This window comes from Danio aesculapii, chromosome 15 (assembly GCF_903798145.1).
Source record: "Danio aesculapii chromosome 15, fDanAes4.1, whole genome shotgun sequence".
Lineage (NCBI taxonomy): Eukaryota > Metazoa > Chordata > Actinopteri > Cypriniformes > Danionidae > Danio > Danio aesculapii.
In genome coordinates this window covers 5,915,764-5,938,263 of record NC_079449.1, presented here as the reverse complement: position 1 = coordinate 5,938,263, position 22,500 = coordinate 5,915,764, and the positions used below count along the sequence as shown (strand labels likewise).

The following is a 22,500-nucleotide window of genomic DNA, read 5'->3' as shown; positions in this document are numbered from 1 at the left end:
AGGTAGGTCTCGAGAGCTCCCCCTTTAGAAAACGAGGGAAAAGGAGGAGATGGGGTGGAAGGGGGGATTCTTCCAAACGAAGATAGAAACAGTAGGGAGAAAATGATCCATTTATAGTAAACTAGGATCACTCTGATTGGATTATTACTGATTACAGATGAGTGGCCAGACGTGCTCAATCATATCACGTGCTCCTCTCGAAATTAGTTTATGAAACTTCACATTGTATTGAATACAATGCCAATTTCAGATATTTATTTTGTAAACTTGCGCATATACAAATGATTGATAATTAAACAGTTTTGATTGGGATGCCTTACACACTGAAAAATTATTGAGAAGTTGTGAAGAGTTTGACAGTTTAAATGAGAATCGATTCATCACTTTGGACCAACAAGCCATATGCACTTGTTCAAACTGCCACCAATTGTCCTTACTGTTTGCACACAAGTGCCAAAGCATTTTCATTTTGCTTAAATCAATAAGAAAGGACAATCTGATGTGAACAATAAGCTAATTGTTCAGAGATCTAAACTTATTGTTTTGAAATATAAACGTTTAAATCGAGAATTGAGCCAAAGCAATTGAGAAAAACTGTAAAATATGAGCTTTTAGCATTTTAAAATGTACAATCTCTCTTTCTGTGTCATTTTTTCCTGATAAAAGAACAATTTTCCTGATAAAACAAAATCCTAAACAAGAAAAAATAACATATTAAAACGACCTGAAATACAATACTTTTGTATCAGCTGGTACCACCGTTCACTTATGTTTTGCCCCCTACCCAATACACCTCACGGTGGGGGGTTTGGGGGGGGGGGGGATGGGGGGTCAGTGGCTTGAGGGGACGTCTTCCTCCCACCCCCTGCATCTGCCCTTAATGGGGTACCACACCCCAATTCTTATCCCTCTTCCGTAGCCATATCCAGTAACTTTCCTTTTCTGCCTCCTCCACCAGCTCCTTAATAGCTCTCCTCAGACTTATTCCAGATTCCCCGGTTGCGCAAAGAAGATGAATTACTGACTTCCCAACAAATCCCCTGGACCAGACTTCTATGGGATGTACTGTCGCTGTCCAACCCTGGACTCTACATTCCGCTGCTTAGTCAGAGTACTTGTGCCGCTTGAACTTGTGCGCCGCTTCCTTTCCCTCCTCCCACGGCACAGTCAGATAAATCACCAGAACCTTCTTAGCTGCTGCTGACCAAATCACTGCATCTGGTCTTAGTGTTGTTTGCGTGATCTCAGTACGAAGAATGAGAGTTGAGAGTCCAAGTCAATGCGCATCTCCCACCACTTTGTTCTCTCTGTACCTGTAGTCTGCCTCCCTTCTCCTGGTCTAAGGAACCTGATGTTTGTTCGAGGAGATGCTGATGTGCTGTTTGCTGTTGCTCTGCATTTTTCCAGATCCTGTGCCAGCTTTCTTGGCACCTAATTGTGCCACCAACTAAAGCGACCCTGTTAGTACAACATTGCATCCTGACAGGATATGTTGCAGGCCTGTATTGGCTTTATTGCACAGGGGGCATTTGCCCGCAGTTCCAAACCATTGCAAAAGATTATGGGGGCAGGGGAGGGGATCAAATGCTGCTCTTATAAGGAAACTCAGCAGTTCACCAAATATCTGCCCAGGTTATGGCCCTGTTAATGATGTCTTCCCAGCGGGTCCATCCTCCTTGCCTGCCCTGGGCAACAGCCTTTATAAAATAGTGGTCCTGCTCCACTCGGGAAACCTCTTCTCCCTTGTGGCTTTGGACCAAAACTGTGACGGCTCTCCCCATCCCAGCCCTGCTCTGCTGGGTTGAACTCTTCCCATTCTCTCTTTGTGCTGAAGCCTGTTAATGACTTGGTTGACCTCCTGCTGGGCCCTCCACCTGCGCTCAGTGCAGATGGTCACTTCTGCTAAGTTTTATATAGATTGTAGTACATGAAGAGTTCAGATGGAAAACCCTCTAAATCCTTTAGCTCCTCTGATTAGGTTCAGAAGTTTCATTTTATAGATAATGAAAAGGTTATTATCACTTTAAACACTTTTTTGTTTTTTAAGAAGGTAGATTTTCTTTTTTGCGCCAAAACCAGCTAAATCCACTCTTGCTTTTTTTGCAAAAACCTCTAAATCCACCTATTGGGACAAGACAGTGTAATTATTTGAACATTCACTAAAGATGCAATTAGAAATTATTTTACCAAACATAAAACACATTACACAAAACATCTAAAATTAATACATAACTGTCAAGTAAGTGGCGGTTCATTCAACCCCGGATAACCCAGGGACTAAGCAGAAGGAAAATAAATGAATGAAATCTGTCAAGTAAAAGCATTAATCAATAATATTAAAATTTACATTAATAAAATTCTAACAGTCTGTTAGGGATATTGGGATTAGGCATATGTAGGTTTCTGATATTTGGGATTTAGATTTGATGCAAGTAGAGCAATGTAAACATTGCAAACTAAGCTTGTTAGATTCAAATACCGTAGTGTAAAAACATTGTGAAACATCAATATCTGTGCATTGCCTATTAATATAAAAAGCTTATCAGGCATATATGTAGTTTGAAGTAATATAAATAATGTATAGTTTTATAAATTATATATATATATATATATATATATATATATATATATATATATATATATATATATATATATATATATATATATATACAGTATATATATATATATATATATATATATATATATATATATATATATATATATATATATTATAAAATAGCTTACATTAGCAAATAAAACGCAAGGTCTACTGGCAGGGCCGGCCTGTGGCATAGGCAGTATGAAATGGGGGAAGAAAAAAAAAGTGTAACTTTTACTATTCTTAAAACTAGTTGGTATTTTGACTTCTAAAATAATACGCCCACATTAATTTAACTGCAAAGTGCAAATCCTACTAAGTAGTAGAAGTATTAAATAATGATAATAGCCTAATCACCTAAGACACCCCTCATTCGAATAATTAGACTTTACCTCTACACGGTGTTTGTTTTTTTTTGATTGGTCAACATGTCAAAATGCCCCAAACTGCCTGGTGCGCAGGGGAGGCAAAAAAGAAGAGAAAGAAAAACACGACAAAGACAGAGGTCATGTTACGATAAAGATGTTTATTTTGCTGTATCCAAGCGATGATTGATAACGCCATTAACAATAAGCATGTCACATACCTGTCAACCCTCCCATATTTCCCCCGTTTGTTTAATCTTGATATGAAAAGTGAAAGTACCATCAATACACAGCCGATCTCAAATGTGATAGAATTGCAAGAGCTGGTCAAGATAATTTTGATTTATTTTGGCTTGCAAGAACGTAAAATAAATATAAAAACATCTGCATTCACTTTCTTTCCATCAAAGCTGTGCGTCAATCGTCGCAACCTCTGAATTCAATGTGTCTGTATGCATGCTGACTGACGGGCGCGCTCCGTATGATAAACTGTTCCCAGATCAGCTTCTCCACACGCCATTTACAAAGGAGCGAAAGTTTAGGATACTTTGGTGATTCAGGTGTGTGTTTAAACAGACAAATCCACTTAATAATATGTAAACATGTCCGTCCTGCGTGTTTTATTTTAAACACAACTCATTTTCTCTAAAATGAGCACAAACAGTTACTAAAGTAGTCGAATGCTTTCATTATAGATCATTCTTAAAGCGACACCTCTGTTATCAAACTAAACACAATGAGAGATTCATTTGCTGCTCTTCACTAAATGACTATAGTAACTTTAATCAATATGCAAATACAATAAAAAGTGAAGTAGATTTTATAGCTTTATTTAATTTCTGTATAGGCCATTGATTTTAATAGGCTAAACCTTTTATTTTATGTCAATATTTTCTAATGTTTGCTATGTCTTCTATCATTTGAAGCTATTTGTTGTCCCATATTTTTTACATCCCAACATTGACAGGTATGGCATGATATGGTTTGCTAATCAATAAATAGCTATAGTGCTGTCTGTTAGTTTTACATCAGCTAATGTTATGGAAGGGCATAGATGTTATGGAAAATAGTAATGGTAATGTAACTACCCCCATCATTCCTTCCTCAAGCAAATGTGTAAATATTAGGCAATTCAGCAAAAAACTATTCAGAAGACTACTAAAGCCTAAAAATGCCTAAGTGGCTTTGTTGCTCTTAGGTGGTCTTAAGTCTGACCCCAGACATTTCACAATGGCATTGCAGACTATTTGTTTAGCCAGAATTTCTGAAGCCAAACAGCTTTATAGCAAATTCTGGTGGAGATGTTAGTGAGATTCACGCTGTGTGAGATTGTGACCCGGCTAATGAGTGTCCAGATTATGTTTGTTAATGAAACACTGGACTCCTGGGTCATCTGTCTCAGATCTGTGGCACTCTGCGATGGATGGATGGATGGATGGATGGATTAGTGGATGGATAGATAGATAGATAGATAGATAGATAGATAGATAGATAGATAGATAGATAGATAGATAGATAGATAGATAGATAGATAGATAGATAGATAGATAGATAGATAGATAGATAGATAGATAGATAGATAGATAGATAGATAGATTGGTAGAAGAAAGTATTGTTGAGTGGATGGAGGAATTATTTAGATGCATAGATTGGACAGAAGAATTGATCATTGGATGGTGGATGTATAGAGAGATTGATAAAAGAATGTAACATTAGGATGGATGGATGGATGGATGGATGGATGATGGATGGATAATAAATTATGTATGGGTCGATGCAGGGATGGACTGATAGACCTAAAAATGGATCATTGGTTTAAAAGGTCGGTGGATGGATGGATTGATTGTGTAATGTATGGATTGATAGAGTAGAATGGATCATTGGAGATAGTTTCTTTAATATGATGATGGATGGATTATTGGTGGATGAAAATATGAACAGATTAAAAGATATACCACTGGTTGAGTGATGGATTAATAGATAGAAAATGCATCATTTGATTGAAAGATGTGTGGAAGGGGGGATTGATTTATAGAAGAACAGATGGATGGACAGAGTACAGGTAGTTAAAGGAAAGATGGATGAATGGATATATAGATGGATAAAAATGGGTAATTGGATGGATGGATTAATGGATAATAAATGATGTATAGCTGGTTGTAGGGATAAATTTATAGACAGAAGAATGAATCATAGAAAGATGGTTGTATGGACGGATTGATTTTCAGTAGAATGTATGGATGGAAACAATGGGCGGATGAAAGGAAGGATGGATCACTAGATGGAAGAATTTATGATGGTATCATTGGAGTCAAACAGCTTCATGACTCTTGGAGATGTTATTGAGACTCCTGCTGTGTGAGATTGAGCTCCTGAAAATGATGCTCCAGATCATGTTTATTAATGAAACGCAAAACATTCAGCAGGTCTCAGATCTGACACTCACCACATTTAGCACACATTTACTGCTCCACATTTGTCTCTTAGCATTAATTGTCATGAGATATAATGTGTAGGGACGTCTCTGCTCTGGAGAGCTTCACACACAGCAGGATCATCACTCTACAGCTAATGCTGGGGCGGTGCAATGTAACAACATATATCGAATAGACAATATCAAAGTCTGTCATTTCATATCATGCTCTATCGTTTATTTTGAGGTGTTACAAAATACTTTGTTTACTTGCCTAATTAACATAACAGTTAAGCCTTTAAATTGCACTTTAAGCTTAATAGTATCTTATATATTATTATTAGGTTATTATATTACTTATCATGATATATATCATTATTAGGATATTAGATTACTTATATCATAATATTTATCGGTATTAGGATATTAGATTTACTTATATCATGATATTTATTGGTATTAAGATATTGGAAGACTTATACTGCTATATGTATCGTTATTAGCATATTACATTGCTTATATTGCGATATATATATATATATATATATATATATATATATATATATATATATATATATATATATATATATATATATATATATATATATATATTTATATTGTTATTAGGATATTAGAATACTTATCTCATGATTAGTAGGTTAGAAGACTTATATTGTGATATATATCATTATCAGGATATCAGATGACTTTATATCATGATATATATCATTATTAGGGTATTACATTACTTATATTGTGATATATATATATATATATATATATATATATATATATATATATATATATATATATATATATATATATATATATATATATATATCGTTATTAGGATATTGGATTACTTATATCGTGATATATCGTTATTAGGATATTAGATGGCATATTGTGATATATATTGTTATTAGGATGTTAGATTACTTATATCATGATATCGTTATTAGGATATTAGATCACTTGTATCATGCTATATATCATTATTAGGATATTACATTACTTATATTGTGATATATTGTTATTAGGATGTTAGATTACTAATATCATGATATCGTTATTAGGATATTAGATGACTTATATCGTGATATATTGTTATTAGGCTACTCAATGTCATATATTGGGATAAATATTGTTATTCTGCTATTCAAAGACGTAAATCGTGATGTATATGGTTATTAGGATAACGGATGACTTATACCGTGATATATATCATTATTAGGATAGATTTACATATACTTACAGTTGAAGTCAGAATTATTCGCCCCCCTGAATTTTTTTTCTTTTTTTAATATTTCCCAAATGATGTTTAACAGAGCAAGGACATTTTCACAGTATGTTTGATAATATTTTTTCTTCTGGAGAAAGTCTTATTTGCTTTATTTCTGCTAGAATAAAAACAGTTTTGAATTTTTTTTCAATCCATTTTAAAGTCAAAAGTATTAGCCCTGAAGCCTTTAAATGTCACTTTAAGCTGTATAGAAGTGTCTTGAAAAATATCTAGTAAAAATTATTTACTGTCATCATGGCAAAGATAAAAGAAAACAGATATTAGAAATGAGTTATTAAAACTATCATGTTTAGACATGTGTAAAAAATAATATTTTCTCCATTAAACAGAAATTGGGGAAAAATATGTGTCGTTATTAGAATATTAGATCACTTAAATCAAGATATATATAGTTATAAGTATATTCATGACTTCTATCGTGATATATATTGTTATTAGGATATTAGATGACTTATATCGTGATATGAGATTTTGATCATATCGCCCAGCACTAGCTAATACATCTCAGCAACATAATCATAATGCATCATTCATCTTGAAGAACAGCAGTTATGTGTGAAGAAGACGCTGAATATCTGGCTGATTTTGGCGTCAGAAGTGTGAAATCTCATTGCAAGCTCAGCTGGAAAGGAGGCGCGGGTGAATTATCTGTTTGTCACAGCCCCGTCCCGAAGGTTCACTGGTGTAGATGTGGAGAGATATCAGCGATCGTGCCACGGTTTGAGAACAAACACCTGCGCTTTTCATTCCAGTCTTTCGGCTTCATCTTAGCCAAGGACGTTCGCTTCATGTTCAAGGATGTTCAGTGAATGTGTTTGATCTCGCCAGCGCATTGATCCTATTGAGTTTGAACAAATCCTAGTTCTCTTTGAGCTGATACTATTATTTTAATATTGAATTAAACCCTTGAAAGGGGACTGTTGATTTTTTAAGAGATGTAAAACAAGTCTCTGATGTCCCTAGTGTGTGTGTGTGTGTGTGTGTGTGTGTGTGTGTGTGTGTGTGTGTGTGTGTGTGTGTGTGTGTGTGTTTGTGTGTGTTTGTGTGTGTGTGTGTGTGTGTGTGTGTGTGTGTGTGTGTGTGTGTGTGTGAAGTTTCAGCTCAAAATACCACACAAATAATGTTTTACATCTCTCTGAAACTGCCCCTTTTAGGCTTTGATCCTAATTGTGTCATTTTGGCGACTGCCCCTTTAAATTTAAATGAGATTGTGCTCTTTTTAAAAGAGGGTGGGGCTGCAGATGCCTATGTGTCAGCATAGTGGCAGATTCAAAAACAAGATTAACGTCCTATGCTAATGAGGGAGAGACGGTCACTAATGGGTGGGGCTTTCCCCCTACTGAGGACACGTACAAGGGGAGAATGTCAATCAAAGTGTTTCTGCAGTGTTTTTATCAAGTGTGATTATAAAAAATAAAATTAATAAGCTTTTACCATTAGAAGCTGGTTACACACTGCTGCCACACAACTGCATTTAAACACCTTTTAATAGTACCAACCAAGCTTGTCGAGGTCATTATAATGACACAGATCACTCTGTTTATTCATGCCAGAGTCCTGCGGACAAATTGATTGACAGGTGTTAATTTGCAAGTAATCTTTATTTATTTATGATTTGGTTATGGATAAAACAAAGACCATGTGAGTCAGGTAGTTAAAACGGTAGGCTTCAAATAATTTATTCATTATGAATTAATTAATTATTCATAAATAATTAATTCACTGGACGACGATGCCATCGTCCATCGCGATGTTTCACATTAGACATCGTACGATGCCAAATCGGTCGACATCGCCCAACCCTAAGTGCAACATGATTGTGTGGTACATTCACAGGTAAACATTGTTGTCTTTATTGAGTTTTTGTAAGATGGAGTTGAAGTAAAGTATGCGGTGCATATAGAGAGAAGAGTGTTTCTACAGGTGGTTTATCAAACCCTCTCACCTGTGTGAGGCACACTCAGAATTTCATAATGTTTAATATGGTTTAATACAATATAATACATAAAGAATGATGAATTATCTTAAGTGCTCTTAATTAGGCATAATCATACACCTCCACAACAATAATGAGCTTGTATATAAACTTTTTTGTAGCATCGATCAGTGTTTTTGTTCACCAAAACCAAAAAATAAAATGTTTTTGTTAAATTAAAATAAAGCTGAAATAAAATAACTTAACCTTAAATTACTGCATTTGTAATTTTATAATGAACTTTCACTAAAGGTTAAAAGCTAAAAGCTAAATAAATGTGAAATAATGCACATTTAGGGCGACACGGTGGCTCAGGGGTTAGTACTGTGGCCTCACAGCAAGAAGGTCGCTGGAGCTGTTTCATTGTAAATAAACAGTTAAATGGTCAGTAATATTTTTTATATTATTATTTACAAAATAAAAAGTATACATTAGCAGCAAACAAATTAGCAAACAGTTCAGCTTATTAAAATTAATAGCTATTATAATGAAATAGTATCAAGCTATCAAATCTCATTAGCCGTTTCTTCACTGTACTTAAAACACATTTCACATTCTGATTCAAGAGCAACGAATGACTCTTATTTATTTCGATTTTTTTAGTTTGATTACATTAAATAACAGAGGTGTCACTTTACAAATGCACACATCTAACGTTATAATGAAAGTATTAGACTGCTTTCCTAACTTTTTATGCTCATTTAGGACAAAAAACCCACCAAGATTATTATTAATTATGTGGATATGTCTGTTCAAACCAACACAATCTCACTGCAATTCATAACTTTTTGATTTAGTGGCTAATTCGTATGAATTTGTGCGATCTAATTCGTACAATTTAGTACGATTTGCTCATCCCCCAATGACGGTTGGGTTTAGGGGTGGGGTTAGGTGCCACGCCTCCTTTTTAAAATCGTACACTTTCGTACGACTGAACTCGTACGAAATAGTACGAATTAGCCACTAAACTGACAAAACGTAAAATACTTACGTTTTCTCATGAGATCAGGCTGGTTCAAACATGTACCCAAAACCCAGACTTTCGCTCCGCTTCAAATCACGTGTACAGAATCCGTTTGGGAAACAGCATTATCACTATGGAGCGCGTCAGCTGACAGTCACGCACCGCTATATGGCTGTTTTAAGAATTGCATATGTAGGGGAGACGGCACATGTAATAAAAAGGAAAGGGAATTCCGCCATTTTTATATTTATTTAAAAGAGTTTGCATACATAAATAAAACAAAACCACAGAACAGACTCACATTTAAGAGCAAGCGGCGGCCCCTGGTGGTTCGGGGGTATGGGTTGCGTATAGGGAGGATTTAATGTTTATTTGCCACCCTTCAGAGAAAGCCTGAAAATACGGGAGAAATACGGGAAAATACCTTTTCAGGATGATAGCGGGATAGAACTGTAACATACGGGAGAATCCCGGGAAAAACGAGAGGGTTGACAGGTATGCTCAGCTTACCCCCACACTCCAAACACATATGCTATAGGTGAATTGAGTTAACTAAAGTAGCCGTAGTTTGTGTGTGTGTGTGTGTGTGTGTGTGTGTGTGTGTGTGTGTGTGTGTGTGTGTGTGTGTGTGTGTGTGTGTGTGTGTGTGTGAGAATGTGAGTGTGTATGGGTGTTTCTCAACACTGGGTTGCAGCTGGAAGGGCATCCGCTGCGTAAAACATATGCTGAAATAGTTGGCGGTTCATTCTGCTGTGGCAACCCCTGATAAGCAAGGGACTTACCCCTGAATTTAGACATTTCTTTGCACAAATAGTAGAACTGGGCTTCCCTAATAATAAAAAAAGCTTCATAAAAAAAGTTCATACCACAACAATTGTGTGCTTTCACACAAATGCCCCCAAATATATTGTTAGATAGCACAGATTATATTTTGTGTGTATATGCAATCAAAATGATCACTCCACATTGCTGTATATCAGACCTCAGATGTGCTCTAACTGTGAATGTGTGTCGTGTGTGTGTTTCAGGTGTGCGGTCATGGTTTTGAATCTGGAGAGCTGGGTCCGGGCACCATTGTGGGCAGCGCTGCCTTCAATATGTTTGTGATCATTGGCATCTGCGTGTGGGTGATTCCTGACGGAGAAGTGCGCAAGATCAAGCATCTCAGAGTCTTCTTCATCACTGCCTTCTGGAGCATCTTCGCTTACATCTGGCTTTACCTGATCCTGTCCGTCATCTCACCTGGAGTCGTGGAGGTGTGTTTATGTGTGTGTGTGTGTGTGTGTGTGTGTGTGTGTGTGTGTGTGCGTGCGTGCGTGCGTGCGTGCGTGCGTGCGTGCGTGCGTGCGTGTGTGTGTGTGTTGTGTGTGCAAAATATAGAGCCAATGTCCAGTATTTCTAGTGCTATTTCTCAATGTATTTTCCCAATAGAGATTTAAAGTACACATGACATTAATACTAACTAACTAACTATATTGATTTTATTAGCTCACATTGCTAGTTTTGTGGTAAAACATTCATCTGTGCATGCCATTAAGAGAAAGACAAATAGTTTGCCCTTGTAATCTAGAATTGAAATCTAAAAAATGCACTTACTGTTTGTTTTTAGTTCAATTCTCAGATTACGTCTGTCTGAGGTATTGGGCGTGGCTAACATACTTAACCACGCCCCTCCAGCTGTCAGTTTTGACAACAAACAGAAATAGTGAGGAGGAGTCTGTTAGGTTGTAATAACTATCCACGAACCCTTTCCCCCAATCTTTCTGAATGAAATGCCTGCTTTACCACATCCAATCAGCTCACAGTAGAAAAAAAGCCACACCCACTATTGTCTAATTGAATATTTCGTTTCTTAATGCGAAAACAAAAAAAAAAGAAACGATTGCAGTTTTTTGTTCATGCAGACTTTAAGAGAAGTCTTGGTTAAAGTATTATTAGCCATGAATCAAAATAACAAGCTGCAGGAAGAAACACACTGGACCCTATCACACACTCGGTGCAATAAAGCGCAAGATGTGTTTTGTGCGATTTGTTGCTATTTTCAGACCAGCGCAGCACTAATTTTCATGTTTTGCGGCACATTGTTTAAATAGCAAATCTATTTGCAACACTTTGTGGATTCATGGGTGTGTTGGTCTATATAGGAGGTGTCTTAAGGCGCATCGCTATTTTGAGGAACTGAAATAGACCGCGCCATTGACCAGCTGAAAGCAAGTCTAAAGTCCAGCGCAGAGCGCGTTAGTTATGTGCCTATGTAGGTCCAAACGCTTACACATTGCTTAATACACACAGGATGTTCAGCAATACGCAAATATCTTTACATATGAAAAAAATTAAAGGATTAAAATGTTACAAAAATTATTATTTTCTACATTAATATTAAAACCACCCCCTCCATCTTCATCATTGGAAACTTTTTTCAGTTTATTCATGACAATTTGCATTAGTATAATGTTATTATTATTAGCAGTATTATTTATTATATGCTTATTTATATTTGTTTTATTAAAATCAAGTTTTGATTTGTCCACCTGTCGGGTTTTGGAGACGTCTGCATCACCATATGGGGCATAAGAATAGGACGTGTGTTTGGATATAACACAGTTTTTTGACCCCACGTTGTTATTATTGTTCATTTATTCATTTTCTGGAAATTAGAGCTAAATTTAAAAATAGTTTTGAAACAAATCTTTACGCTTAAGAAATGAAATTAAATATGTAGGCTGATGGATGTCTTCAGTTGAGTGAGTACAACACCATTTCCTTATTCACGAAAGTAAAGGAAGAAAAGTAAAGAGAAAGTAAAGAGACCAAATGGAGGAGGTTCGTTCTTTATCTTTATCCGTTTTCTCGCTAGTGAAGCGTTCAGTTTTTCCACTTACCATGTAAATAGTAAATGCGTCATGGCGCAGCGCATCTGACTATCAAAGGGAATGGGAGATGAGAGTCTGATTGGTTTATTCTTAAAACACACCCAGAACTCATTAAGAGAATAAGCTAAATCCTGTTAGACTCTGCGCTGGGGCGCAAAGCATATTTTTCCATCCTTAAAATAGCAAAAGTGGATTCGGACACGCTCTTATGCCTTTGCACCATGCGCTATAGACTTTGCGGCTAGATCGCTACAATAGAGCCCAATATGTGCAAACGTTGATTTCAAGCTAAGAAAATCAAACAGAGTATGAACTTAACAGCTTTAATGAGGGAAAGAACTACAAACTACAATAATAAAGCACTGTGAATGACAGAATCACATTAAACATTATGGAGAAATTATGAGATATTTAATAACAGTGGGCGGAGTTAAAAACATATTTTGGCCACTTTTCTCACAGTGAGTTTCTGATGGAATTTTCAGTACAGCATCATGGGTAAAGTAGTTTTTGTAGTTCTTTGAGTTCCACTATTAAACAAGGTGTCAAGTGCTTTGATTAACAGCAATTAAGCTCAAAAACATATCTTTAAAGGTTTATTAGTTGTTATTAAAAATGTTGTCTCCTTATGGAAAAAGAATAAATGTTCTTGTACTGAATGAGTACAAATGAATGTCAATAATGATATGAATGTCAATAATGTACTGTAAAGTATGTCAGGATTATTAGCCCTCCTTTAATTATAATTTTTTTTGTTTAATGAAACATTTCTAAACATAATAGCTTTAATAACTCATTTCTAATAACTGATTTATTTTATCTTTGCCATGATGACAGTAAATAATATTTGACTAGACATTTTTTAAGACACTAGTATTCAGCTAAAAGTGACATTTAAAGGCTTAACTAGGTTAATTAGGTTAACTAGGGTAATTAGGCAAGTCATTGTATTACGATGGTTTATTCTGTAGAGGAAAAATCGAAACAATTATGTTTAAGGGGGCTAATAATATTCAGTGTTGTCAACTATTTTCAATAAAAAGGTGCTAAGTTCTATCTAAAATTTTGCTAGATTATGTCAGCATCACCTGCAGCTCATTGTGAAGAGTAGAAATGGTATATTAAGGACTTTTATTGCCCTCGAATCTGAGTCATTTAAATTTGAGTACTGAAACCCGACTCGATACTTCTGTAATAGATAAAAAACAAATAAAGAAGAGTGAAGAAACAGATCTAGGGTGATCTGTATTTTTTTTAAGTAATAAAGTAATAAGTAATGAATAACATCAGTTCTTCACTTTTGAACTTTAGTGCATCAGTAAATATTAAAAAAAAATCTAATTAAAAAAAAATCTAAGAGCATCTCAACTTAAAATATCCAGCAGACAATCTCAAGTTTACTTATCTCACAAGTTTGCTATGGCAATGTTGTCATCATCAACTTTAGAACACCTCCAGATTGCAGACATACTCGCGCTTTCCGCTTCAAGCTGCTTCCATGTTCTAGTTTGCCGGCATTTAAGCAATAGCGTCTCTGCAACAAAGTGATGTCATGCCGCACGTGTTGCTGTTTCTGTGTCATTAAAGTCAAGAAAGAGGTCTAACTCTGTGCCACCTCATAACTGTAGATGTGTTCAAAAATAATGAGAATATTCAAAAATAATAAAAAAGAATATATATTTATATAATATACATATTCGAGCCCTGATCAGGAGATACCATCCGATTCTGATTGAGTCTGAAACTGCATGATTGGGCTCGATTTCCAGTCACGTGATTGGATCTGGACATCCCTAATAAAAATCTCCAGTAACACCAAAAAAGAAGCTAAATTTGTTGCTTGTCACTTTTTTGAAAATTTCTCGCTAAAGTGGTCTGAAAAGTCTCTAAATATAGCGACAAAGTAGCTAAATTGACAACACGGACAATACTGACATTAAAATGGTTTTAAAAAATCAAAGTTGCTTGTATTCTAGCCAAAATAAAGCAAAAATAAGACTTTCTCCAGAAGAAAAAATATTATCGGAAATTCCTTGCTGTTAAACGTCATTTGGGAAATATTTGAAAAAGAAACAATTCACACGAAGGCGAATAGATTTGACTTGAACTGTATATTAAAAAAGCTTTTTTTAGATCAAATTTTTTCTTTCTCCTATTTGCATAGTGACTTTTTTAAAATGACAATTAAATCCCTTTAGTGAGTGGCTGAAAATCTCATTCTCATTACTGCGGTGTGAGAAATAACAATATACTGTAATGAGAATCTAAAGGGAATCACCATTGAGAATATAGAGAGACTCCAAGAAATAGTCTGGAGATCTTACAGTACAATGAGTATGTGTGAGCTAGATAGGACTGCGCTTAATTGCTTAAATGTATAAAGAGAAGAAAATCCCAATGCACTTTCATTAATGCAGCACATATTTTTTTCTCTTGTGCACTTGACTTGAAATGTGACCCAGACGTGGTGTTTGTAGATTTACTCAAATTTACCTACAGTATATAATATGTGTGTGCAACATCACTGTCATGCAAAATGATTATAAATGTTGTTTATCCTCTGGTACTTCAGACAACAAGACCATATTGAGTCATTTGTAATGGTGAAGTGAGCTGGTGCCAGGCTGTTTGTCTCTGTCTGGTAGAGTTTAGTTTAGCTGGAAGAGGCACTTTGCATGGATTGTATCACACTGTTTGTTTTATTTGTTGTTCGTTTTGCTTGCTGTGGTCTTTTTTTTCCCACTTGTATGGACAACCTTTTCACAAGGCTGTTATTAGCTCAACATGATCTTAAATGATTTAGATTTTTAATAATAATTTTAGACACTCATGTTTTAATAGGGTTGGGAATCATTTGGGGTTATTTCGATACTGGTGCTAAATTGATACTTTTAAAACGGTACCAGTGCCAAAAAGGTGCCTGAACCGATACTTTTGGCCACAATATTATTTGACAAAAAATATTTTTAGCATTTTTAATTGAACAATATAATTGAAGTTTAAAGAACACAATAATTCATATTGTAATAGATTCAACAGACCAAAGTCAGGGAATATGTCGTTAGATATAGACAACAAGATGAATTGAATATCACGTTTAACAATTATATAGAGAGATTAGATCCAGCGGTAGATCCTTGATGAACAGTCCGAAGTGCACAGCTCTCATATGGGTATGTGCTCAAAGCACGCTGCAGTGCATGCCAGAGTGTGTATAGTGTAGACGGAGAGTTGTTCATAAACACTAGGTGATACGCCAGTGTGGACGCGGATCGTTCATTCTAAAAAATGCCGTTAGTATTAGTGTAAACGGGGCCTTTGTGTAGGCTACTTCAGTGTTTCCCAACCCTGTTCCTGTAGGCACACCAACAGTTCATGTTTTGGATGTCTCCCTCATCTGACCCATTAACTTCAGGTTTTGGAGTCTCTTCTAATGTTCTGATGAGATGTTTCAGGTGTGTTTGATTAGGGAGAGGATGAAAATGTGTACTGTTGGCGTGCCTTCAGGAACAAGGTTGAGAAACTCTGCATTAGAAGAGACTCCAAAACCTGAAGTTAATGGGTCAGATGAGGGAGACATCCAAAACATGAACTGTTGGTGTGCCTCCAGGAACAGGGTTGGGAAACACTGGGCTACTTAATATTGAGGAAAAAGCCCCAATCAGATAGGCAAATGTCTGCAGCCAGGCCTCCATTTTCCCCCATCCACACTGAGATGGAGCAGCAGTGTTTTAAAACTAAAACAACCTCTTCAGCATTTTCGAAAAGCTTCGTTTTTCTGCACTCGAAAACTCCGGCGTAGTGTGAACGGATCGCGTAACCGTAGCAAAACTTATGCGTTTTAAAACGAAAATGTATTAGTGTAAATGGGGCCTTAATCATATTAAAATCAAAGTATTAATGTCAGTGAAAGTGCCAGATGATGTCACAAGCTGTCAAAGAGTGCATTCCTCTGCCTTTAAGTTGGTTCGATGTTCCCTCAAATGTGTCTTTAAGTTTGACGTGTTTCCCCTCTTACGCTCAACTTTTGTAAAGCATCTTCTTTACATTGCTGTGTCAGAATCCTTGCTTGTTTGTAAAATATAGCCATACTTTGAATTGCAAATTTGATCAATGTGATCATGCGTGTTGATGACGGTAGTTGCTCACTGGGTGCGTCGTACTGCGCACTTTGCCTTCTATATCTAAGCAACAAGAACAAATGCATAATATTGTCAACGGTGTTCATATCCCTCAAAGTTGTTTAGAATTAAATGTTTAAAGATGGTGTGACATAACGTGTACTCATGTGTGCTTGATGTACCCCTTGATGCTTCTTACGTCCTTGTCGCAGCACCAGTGGCTCCGAAATTAGGCACTGAAATGTATATGCTGATTCCGTCCGGTACATACCAGTTACAAAGGTACCCAACCCTAGTTTTTAATGCACCGTCTATGAGGCGGGACAGTAAAATTGACATTATTCTTTCTTCTGTCTGTCGTTATCAGTCTCACACTACTATTTTCCTTTTTCTGAACGTCTTGAAAACACCATCCCGGAGTTTTACTTTCATTATTTCAGCAAATATGATTGTAAAAAACCTCTTCTGTTCACTGTGCTTTAAATTGACCAAACTATGTTTACTTCTGCTACTGAGAAACTCAAGAAATATTAAAAGACTCCATTGACTTGAATGTGTGTGTGTGTGTTGTAGGTATGGGAAGCTCTGGTCACTCTCTGCTATTTCCCTGTCTGTGTGATTCTGGCATGGATTGCTGACCGGCGCCTGCTTTTCTACAAGTACATGTCCAAGCGCTACCGTGCAGACAAAAGGACAGGGGTTGTCGTGGAGACGGAGGGGGAAATGACCCCGAAAGGGATGGAGATGATGATGGACGGCAAGTTTCCACTGAGAGCCGGAGCCATAGGGATCGGCACACAGGAACATTACCAGGATGGGACCGGCAACACAACCGGCACCATGGCAACGCTACCCAACTCAAACAGCACCACCGTTTACATGGACGGTGCCAAGGACCTGGACGAGAGCCGCAAAGAAGTGAGAAGAAACACATGGCTTTATTTAAACATAAATATTTATACACTACCTGACAAAAGTCTTGTTGCCTATCCAAGTTTAAGGAACAACAAATAATACTTTGACTTCTAGTTGATCATTTGGTATCAGAAGTGGTTTATATGAAAGGCAAATGCCTCTAGATTACACTTATTTGACCTAAATAAAATATGATCAGGCCTTGATTTTTAATTCTTTAATTAGGACAGTAAGGTCTGACTTTGCTTAGACAAAAGTCTTGTCACTTAACAGAAATAATGTCCAGTCTAGAATATAAAGTCATGCTGCAGTGGAAGAATATATTGTGTAGGACTCCCATGAGCTTGGAGGACTGCATCCATACATCTCTGCAATGACTCAAATCACTATTTAATAAAGTCATCTGGAATGGCAAAGAAAGCATTGCTCAATAATGTTCATGTCTGGTGACTGGGCTGGCCAATCCTGCTGTATTTGCGATGATTGGGATGCAGTTCAACAGATGATTCGTCGGAAGAATCGAACTTCTGCCACTTTTCCAAATGATCAACTAGAAGTCAAGTTATTATTTGTTGCTCTTACGACTGAGATCGACGACAAGACTTTTGTCAGGTAGTGCACATTAGCAGTAACAGATAGATTAAGAAGCTCACCTTCCTAACACTGTACTATAAAGTATAATGCCTCTAAAGCAGTGGTACCCAAAGTGAAGGGGTCGGGACTTTGTCATTTTTCCCAAAAAATGTATAGATTTTATTAAACTATTAGAATTCTCATACTTTATCCATAACACACAAAAGATCAACTACATCAACTTCCGGGGCTTTTTTTCCTTAGTTTGCGACCACTTGATGGTGATTACCTTAGATTGAGGATACAGCCATAGCATCAGTTACAGCAGATTGATTTATGGCACCATTGCTGCATTCTACGAAGGATGCATTCGAAGGGCACTGTCTCGTTTCAAAAAAATTCAAGGCTCCTTCACTCTCAGAAATAAAGGTACGCGAGCTGTCACTGGGGTGGTACCTTTTTAAATGGTACACGTTTGTACCTGAAGGGTCCATATTGATACCTCAAAAGTATATAAACGATAAGCTTATAAACGGATCGTGCTTATATAGGCCTTTTGGCGTTTGTGCATCATTGCACACAACGTTTGTATATTTACAACCATCTCTGATGATAGTGGGGGTCGCAAGTCACTAGTCACTTGTTATTTTGGTGGTCATGTGCTAAAATGTTTGGGAACCTCTGCTCTAAATCAAGGATATGCCAACTTATTGTTCATTTTTTATATATAGTAGCATACTGTACAGTACAATATGAAGTACTATACGAAGTAAGACATAAAAGCAATGTCAATGAAAGAACAATATACCAATGTATTGAAAGGACAGAGGACACAAATATCATTTTAGACAAACCTTTAACAGTTTGTGACGATCTATCGTTCAGAGCGAGATTGTTTCACAGACTTATGCTAGCAATAGAAAAAGCCCAATTAGCCTTCAATTTGAACTACGTTTTGGGAATTGGTAAGATAAACTTGATCAAAGATCTTAAACTTGCATTTGGACTGTAGGGCTTCATAAGCTCAGCTAATTATTCTGGTGCCATTTCATGCAGTGCTTTAAAAACGCATAACATTGATGTTAATACAGAATAGATATATGTTATTCTCAGAGTACCGCTGTCCTGGAGAGTTTAGCTCCAAGCTTGAAACACACGAGCCAGTGACTAAATGTTTGGTCACACTTGAAAACGTTAGGCCTGATTTTGGGACAAGTTTGCACCCTGCAAAACGGATGGCTTGTGGCAAGATTCAAAGCTTGTGTCCCAAAAGTCCTTAGTTCTTTGGTGTCATTTTCCTGCTCTCAATTGAGTTGGAGACTGTCCAATACCAGATCATAAATATCAAACTTCACCAACCATGTATATCGCATTCTTTTATAGCATGGTTGCTGAAAGCATGTCACAAAAAAGTCATGTAGTGTGTCCCAGGCCTTCCAGGCAAAGGAGGATTCTGCTGGACATCAGCCCTCCAGGAGGGTAATTGGACAGCTCTGTCCTAAAGGTACATGGTGATGGGAAGAAATGAGGTGAAACTTTGAGTATAGACAGGCTGAAAAGTTACTTGGGTTAACACAAAGCTTTTGCAAGTTAATGTAAAGTTTCTAAGGGTTCCAGAGAATCCCGTTTGTGGGCAAGTACAATACTATTTAAATACAATTTTATTACCATATCCCTTTTGTGTAGGGGTGTCAAACTCAGTTCCAGGAGAGCCGCAGCCCTGCACAGTTCAGTTCCAACCTAGCTTCAACACACATACATGTAAGTTTCAGGCAAGCCTCAAGAACTCTATTAGTTTGATCAAGTGTGTCTACTTAGGGTTGAAACTAAACTGTGCAGAGCTGCGGCCCTCCTGGAACTGAGTTTGACATCTGTGCTTTAGTAGGTCAAACTCGTGTCACTCCAAAAACGGATACCATTCATTCTTCTGTGTTTCAGGGATGATATTATGCAGAATTTACTATCTGCTGTTTCCAAAACAGTAAGAATTACCAGTAAAACCCCAGACAATACCAAATGGTACTCTAAGGAGCTATAGTTTTCAACATTTAGGTTGTCCTAGGACAAGTTGATCAATAGTTTTAGGACAACTTTGATGAAACGTTTTGATCCACTTTAAATGTCGACTGCTGTATTCCAAGTAGGCTAAAAATAAGGCTAAAAATATAAGCTAAATTCGTATTATATTCTAAATATAAAATCAATGCTTAATGTTACAGGATTGAAATGTATAGCGTTGTCTGCTTTGCCCAAATGAGGGTTCAGGCACAACAAACAAATAGAAACTAGTCCAAGCATAGCATCTTTTATTAAAATGAAATGTTATTAGATCTGCCTCAGGTTCACAGGTCATATATCTGACCTCTAGCAGCGTTCGAGATGTTATTTCCAAGTATGTAGGAAAACTCTGAATTTCAAGTTGTCTGGGACACTGCTTAAGTTCAGAAAAACAAACCACATCAATTTGGACATCACCATGTCTCGCACCTCTTGACGCAGCTTTTGCATTCGAATGTGTCTTTTTTATATATATAAGTTTGGCGAATACTCCAAGTTACTTTTTTTATCCCTTTATCCAAATCATCTGAAGTATAGTGATACGTTAACTTATAGAAATGTGTTTTGGTGTTATTGACTTGAGTATAACAGAAAATTTTAGTAGTTTTAAAACCTTGATTTTTCCAAACCGTGGTAAACCTTGAAACCAGTTTTCATCCCATGCCTAGAACAAACAACACATTTTTTTCCTTTCATTGACCTTTGAATGTTTCCTTCCAGGTGATCCGTATCCTGAAGGACCTGAAGCAGAAATATCCAGACAAGGAGTTGGATCAGCTGGTGGAGTTGGCCAACTACTACGCCCTCCTCCATCAGCAGAAAAGTCGCGCCTTTTACCGCGTCCAGGCCACGCGCATGATGATCGGGGCTGGGAATGTGCTCAAGAAACATGCGGCCGATCAATCTCGCCGTGCTGTGGTGGTAGGTGGAGAAGAAGCGTTGGAGGAAGATGACCTGGCTGTCTGCAGTCGCATTTCCTTCGAGAGCCCACACAGCCAGTGCATGGAGAACTGCGGATCCATCATGATACCTGTGGTTTGCCGTGGAGGTTTAGGGGAGAGTACTTTTTATGTCGACTACTGTACTGAAGACGGCACAGCCAACGCCGGCTCAGATTACGAGTACTGTGAAGGAACGCTGGTGTTCAAACCAGGAGAAACCAGGAAAGATATTAAGGTGAGGAGGAGCAGTGGTGGAGTTTCACAGAAACCTAGGGAATAGCATTATCAATGAGGGGTCAGGAGTGCGAATGACCCTTGGTTAAAAATGCATTTCGAGACACAATGAATGGAGTATATGCACAGCTAGTGTTTTTCAGCCAATGATAAACTTACAGTGAAAGGTTATTGTGACTTTGAGGCGGGAATCGAACATGGTACACTGTCAACACCGGAGTGCCTTGTGTCGACGCACTGACCACCACAGCATTGGCGGCGACTCTATTTTCAATTTTAAGAGCTTCCTTTTACAGCATCTATGTTGTCTTGTAATTAAAATACAATCGGTTAATTAGACTTTCTAAGCATTCATTTAGTTGTTCAAGAGTAAAACAAGATGAAAGACTGAGTAAACACTTGCGCCTTCAGTAGCAGCAGACTACCGCAGAAACTCCATTGAAAATACTGGAGTAAAATAAATGTTCGTATTTTAAAGACATGGCAGAAAAATTTAATTTACTGCAGTGCTTCTTGTCCGCTCTGAGACCCACTTTATATCGTACATCAATGAGGCAGTGAAAAATCATAGATTTTTTGAGAAATCAGATCTTAAACATGGCAATTTTGTAATGGCAAGACTGGAAGTGATTGTACTGGCTGACTGAATATTAAAAGTCTGTGTGCATGTACCCCATTGCTTCCATGTTGCCTGGATGGTAAATCAGTTGAAATGGTCTCAAGTATCTGAATAATTGCAAGTGACGCAAAATGCATGTGGATATGTAGTTTATTTAACGAAACTTAGGCAGGAGCATGTTCAAGTAATCCAGTTTGTGTATAAAGTTGTGGTAGGCCTAATTTTCAGGTGAAAAAGTCCCCAGGTATGTGACAGGACTGGGTGATATGATTACACCTGCTGCAGCTATAGTACGGCAGCAAAGATCCATGACTACTAGACCGGAATAGTTCAGTCTAGAAAATAACAACTTTTCATTTTCCGTCAGTCTTAGTACACAATATAACTACAAAAGAGTCCAGCTTTAAATAGGAAAATTATGAAAACTTTAGATGTTTTGAGTGAGATGCTAATGGTCAAATCTGATTCAATGATTTATGCTAAACTTTAGCTGCAGCTAGTTCTCTGCAACTCTCACATGTTCGCCTACTGAAGCTAAGCAGGGCTG

At 37.0% G+C, this 22,500-nt stretch overlaps 1 protein-coding gene across 1 annotated transcript in view; it reads left to right on the top strand.

Annotated features, from left to right (window-relative positions):
* The window catches only part of slc8a2b (solute carrier family 8 member 2b), a 129,541-nt gene that overhangs the window by 90,821 nt on the left and 16,220 nt on the right, over nucleotides 1–22,500 (top strand). Inside the window, exons 4-6 of the mRNA XM_056474053.1 lie at nucleotides 10,648–10,875; nucleotides 17,187–17,531; nucleotides 20,880–21,335. Of these exons, the coding sequence (XP_056330028.1) occupies nucleotides 10,648–10,875; nucleotides 17,187–17,531; nucleotides 20,880–21,335 (1,029 nt within the window). The remainder of the gene's footprint in view (nucleotides 1–10,647; nucleotides 10,876–17,186; nucleotides 17,532–20,879; nucleotides 21,336–22,500) is intronic.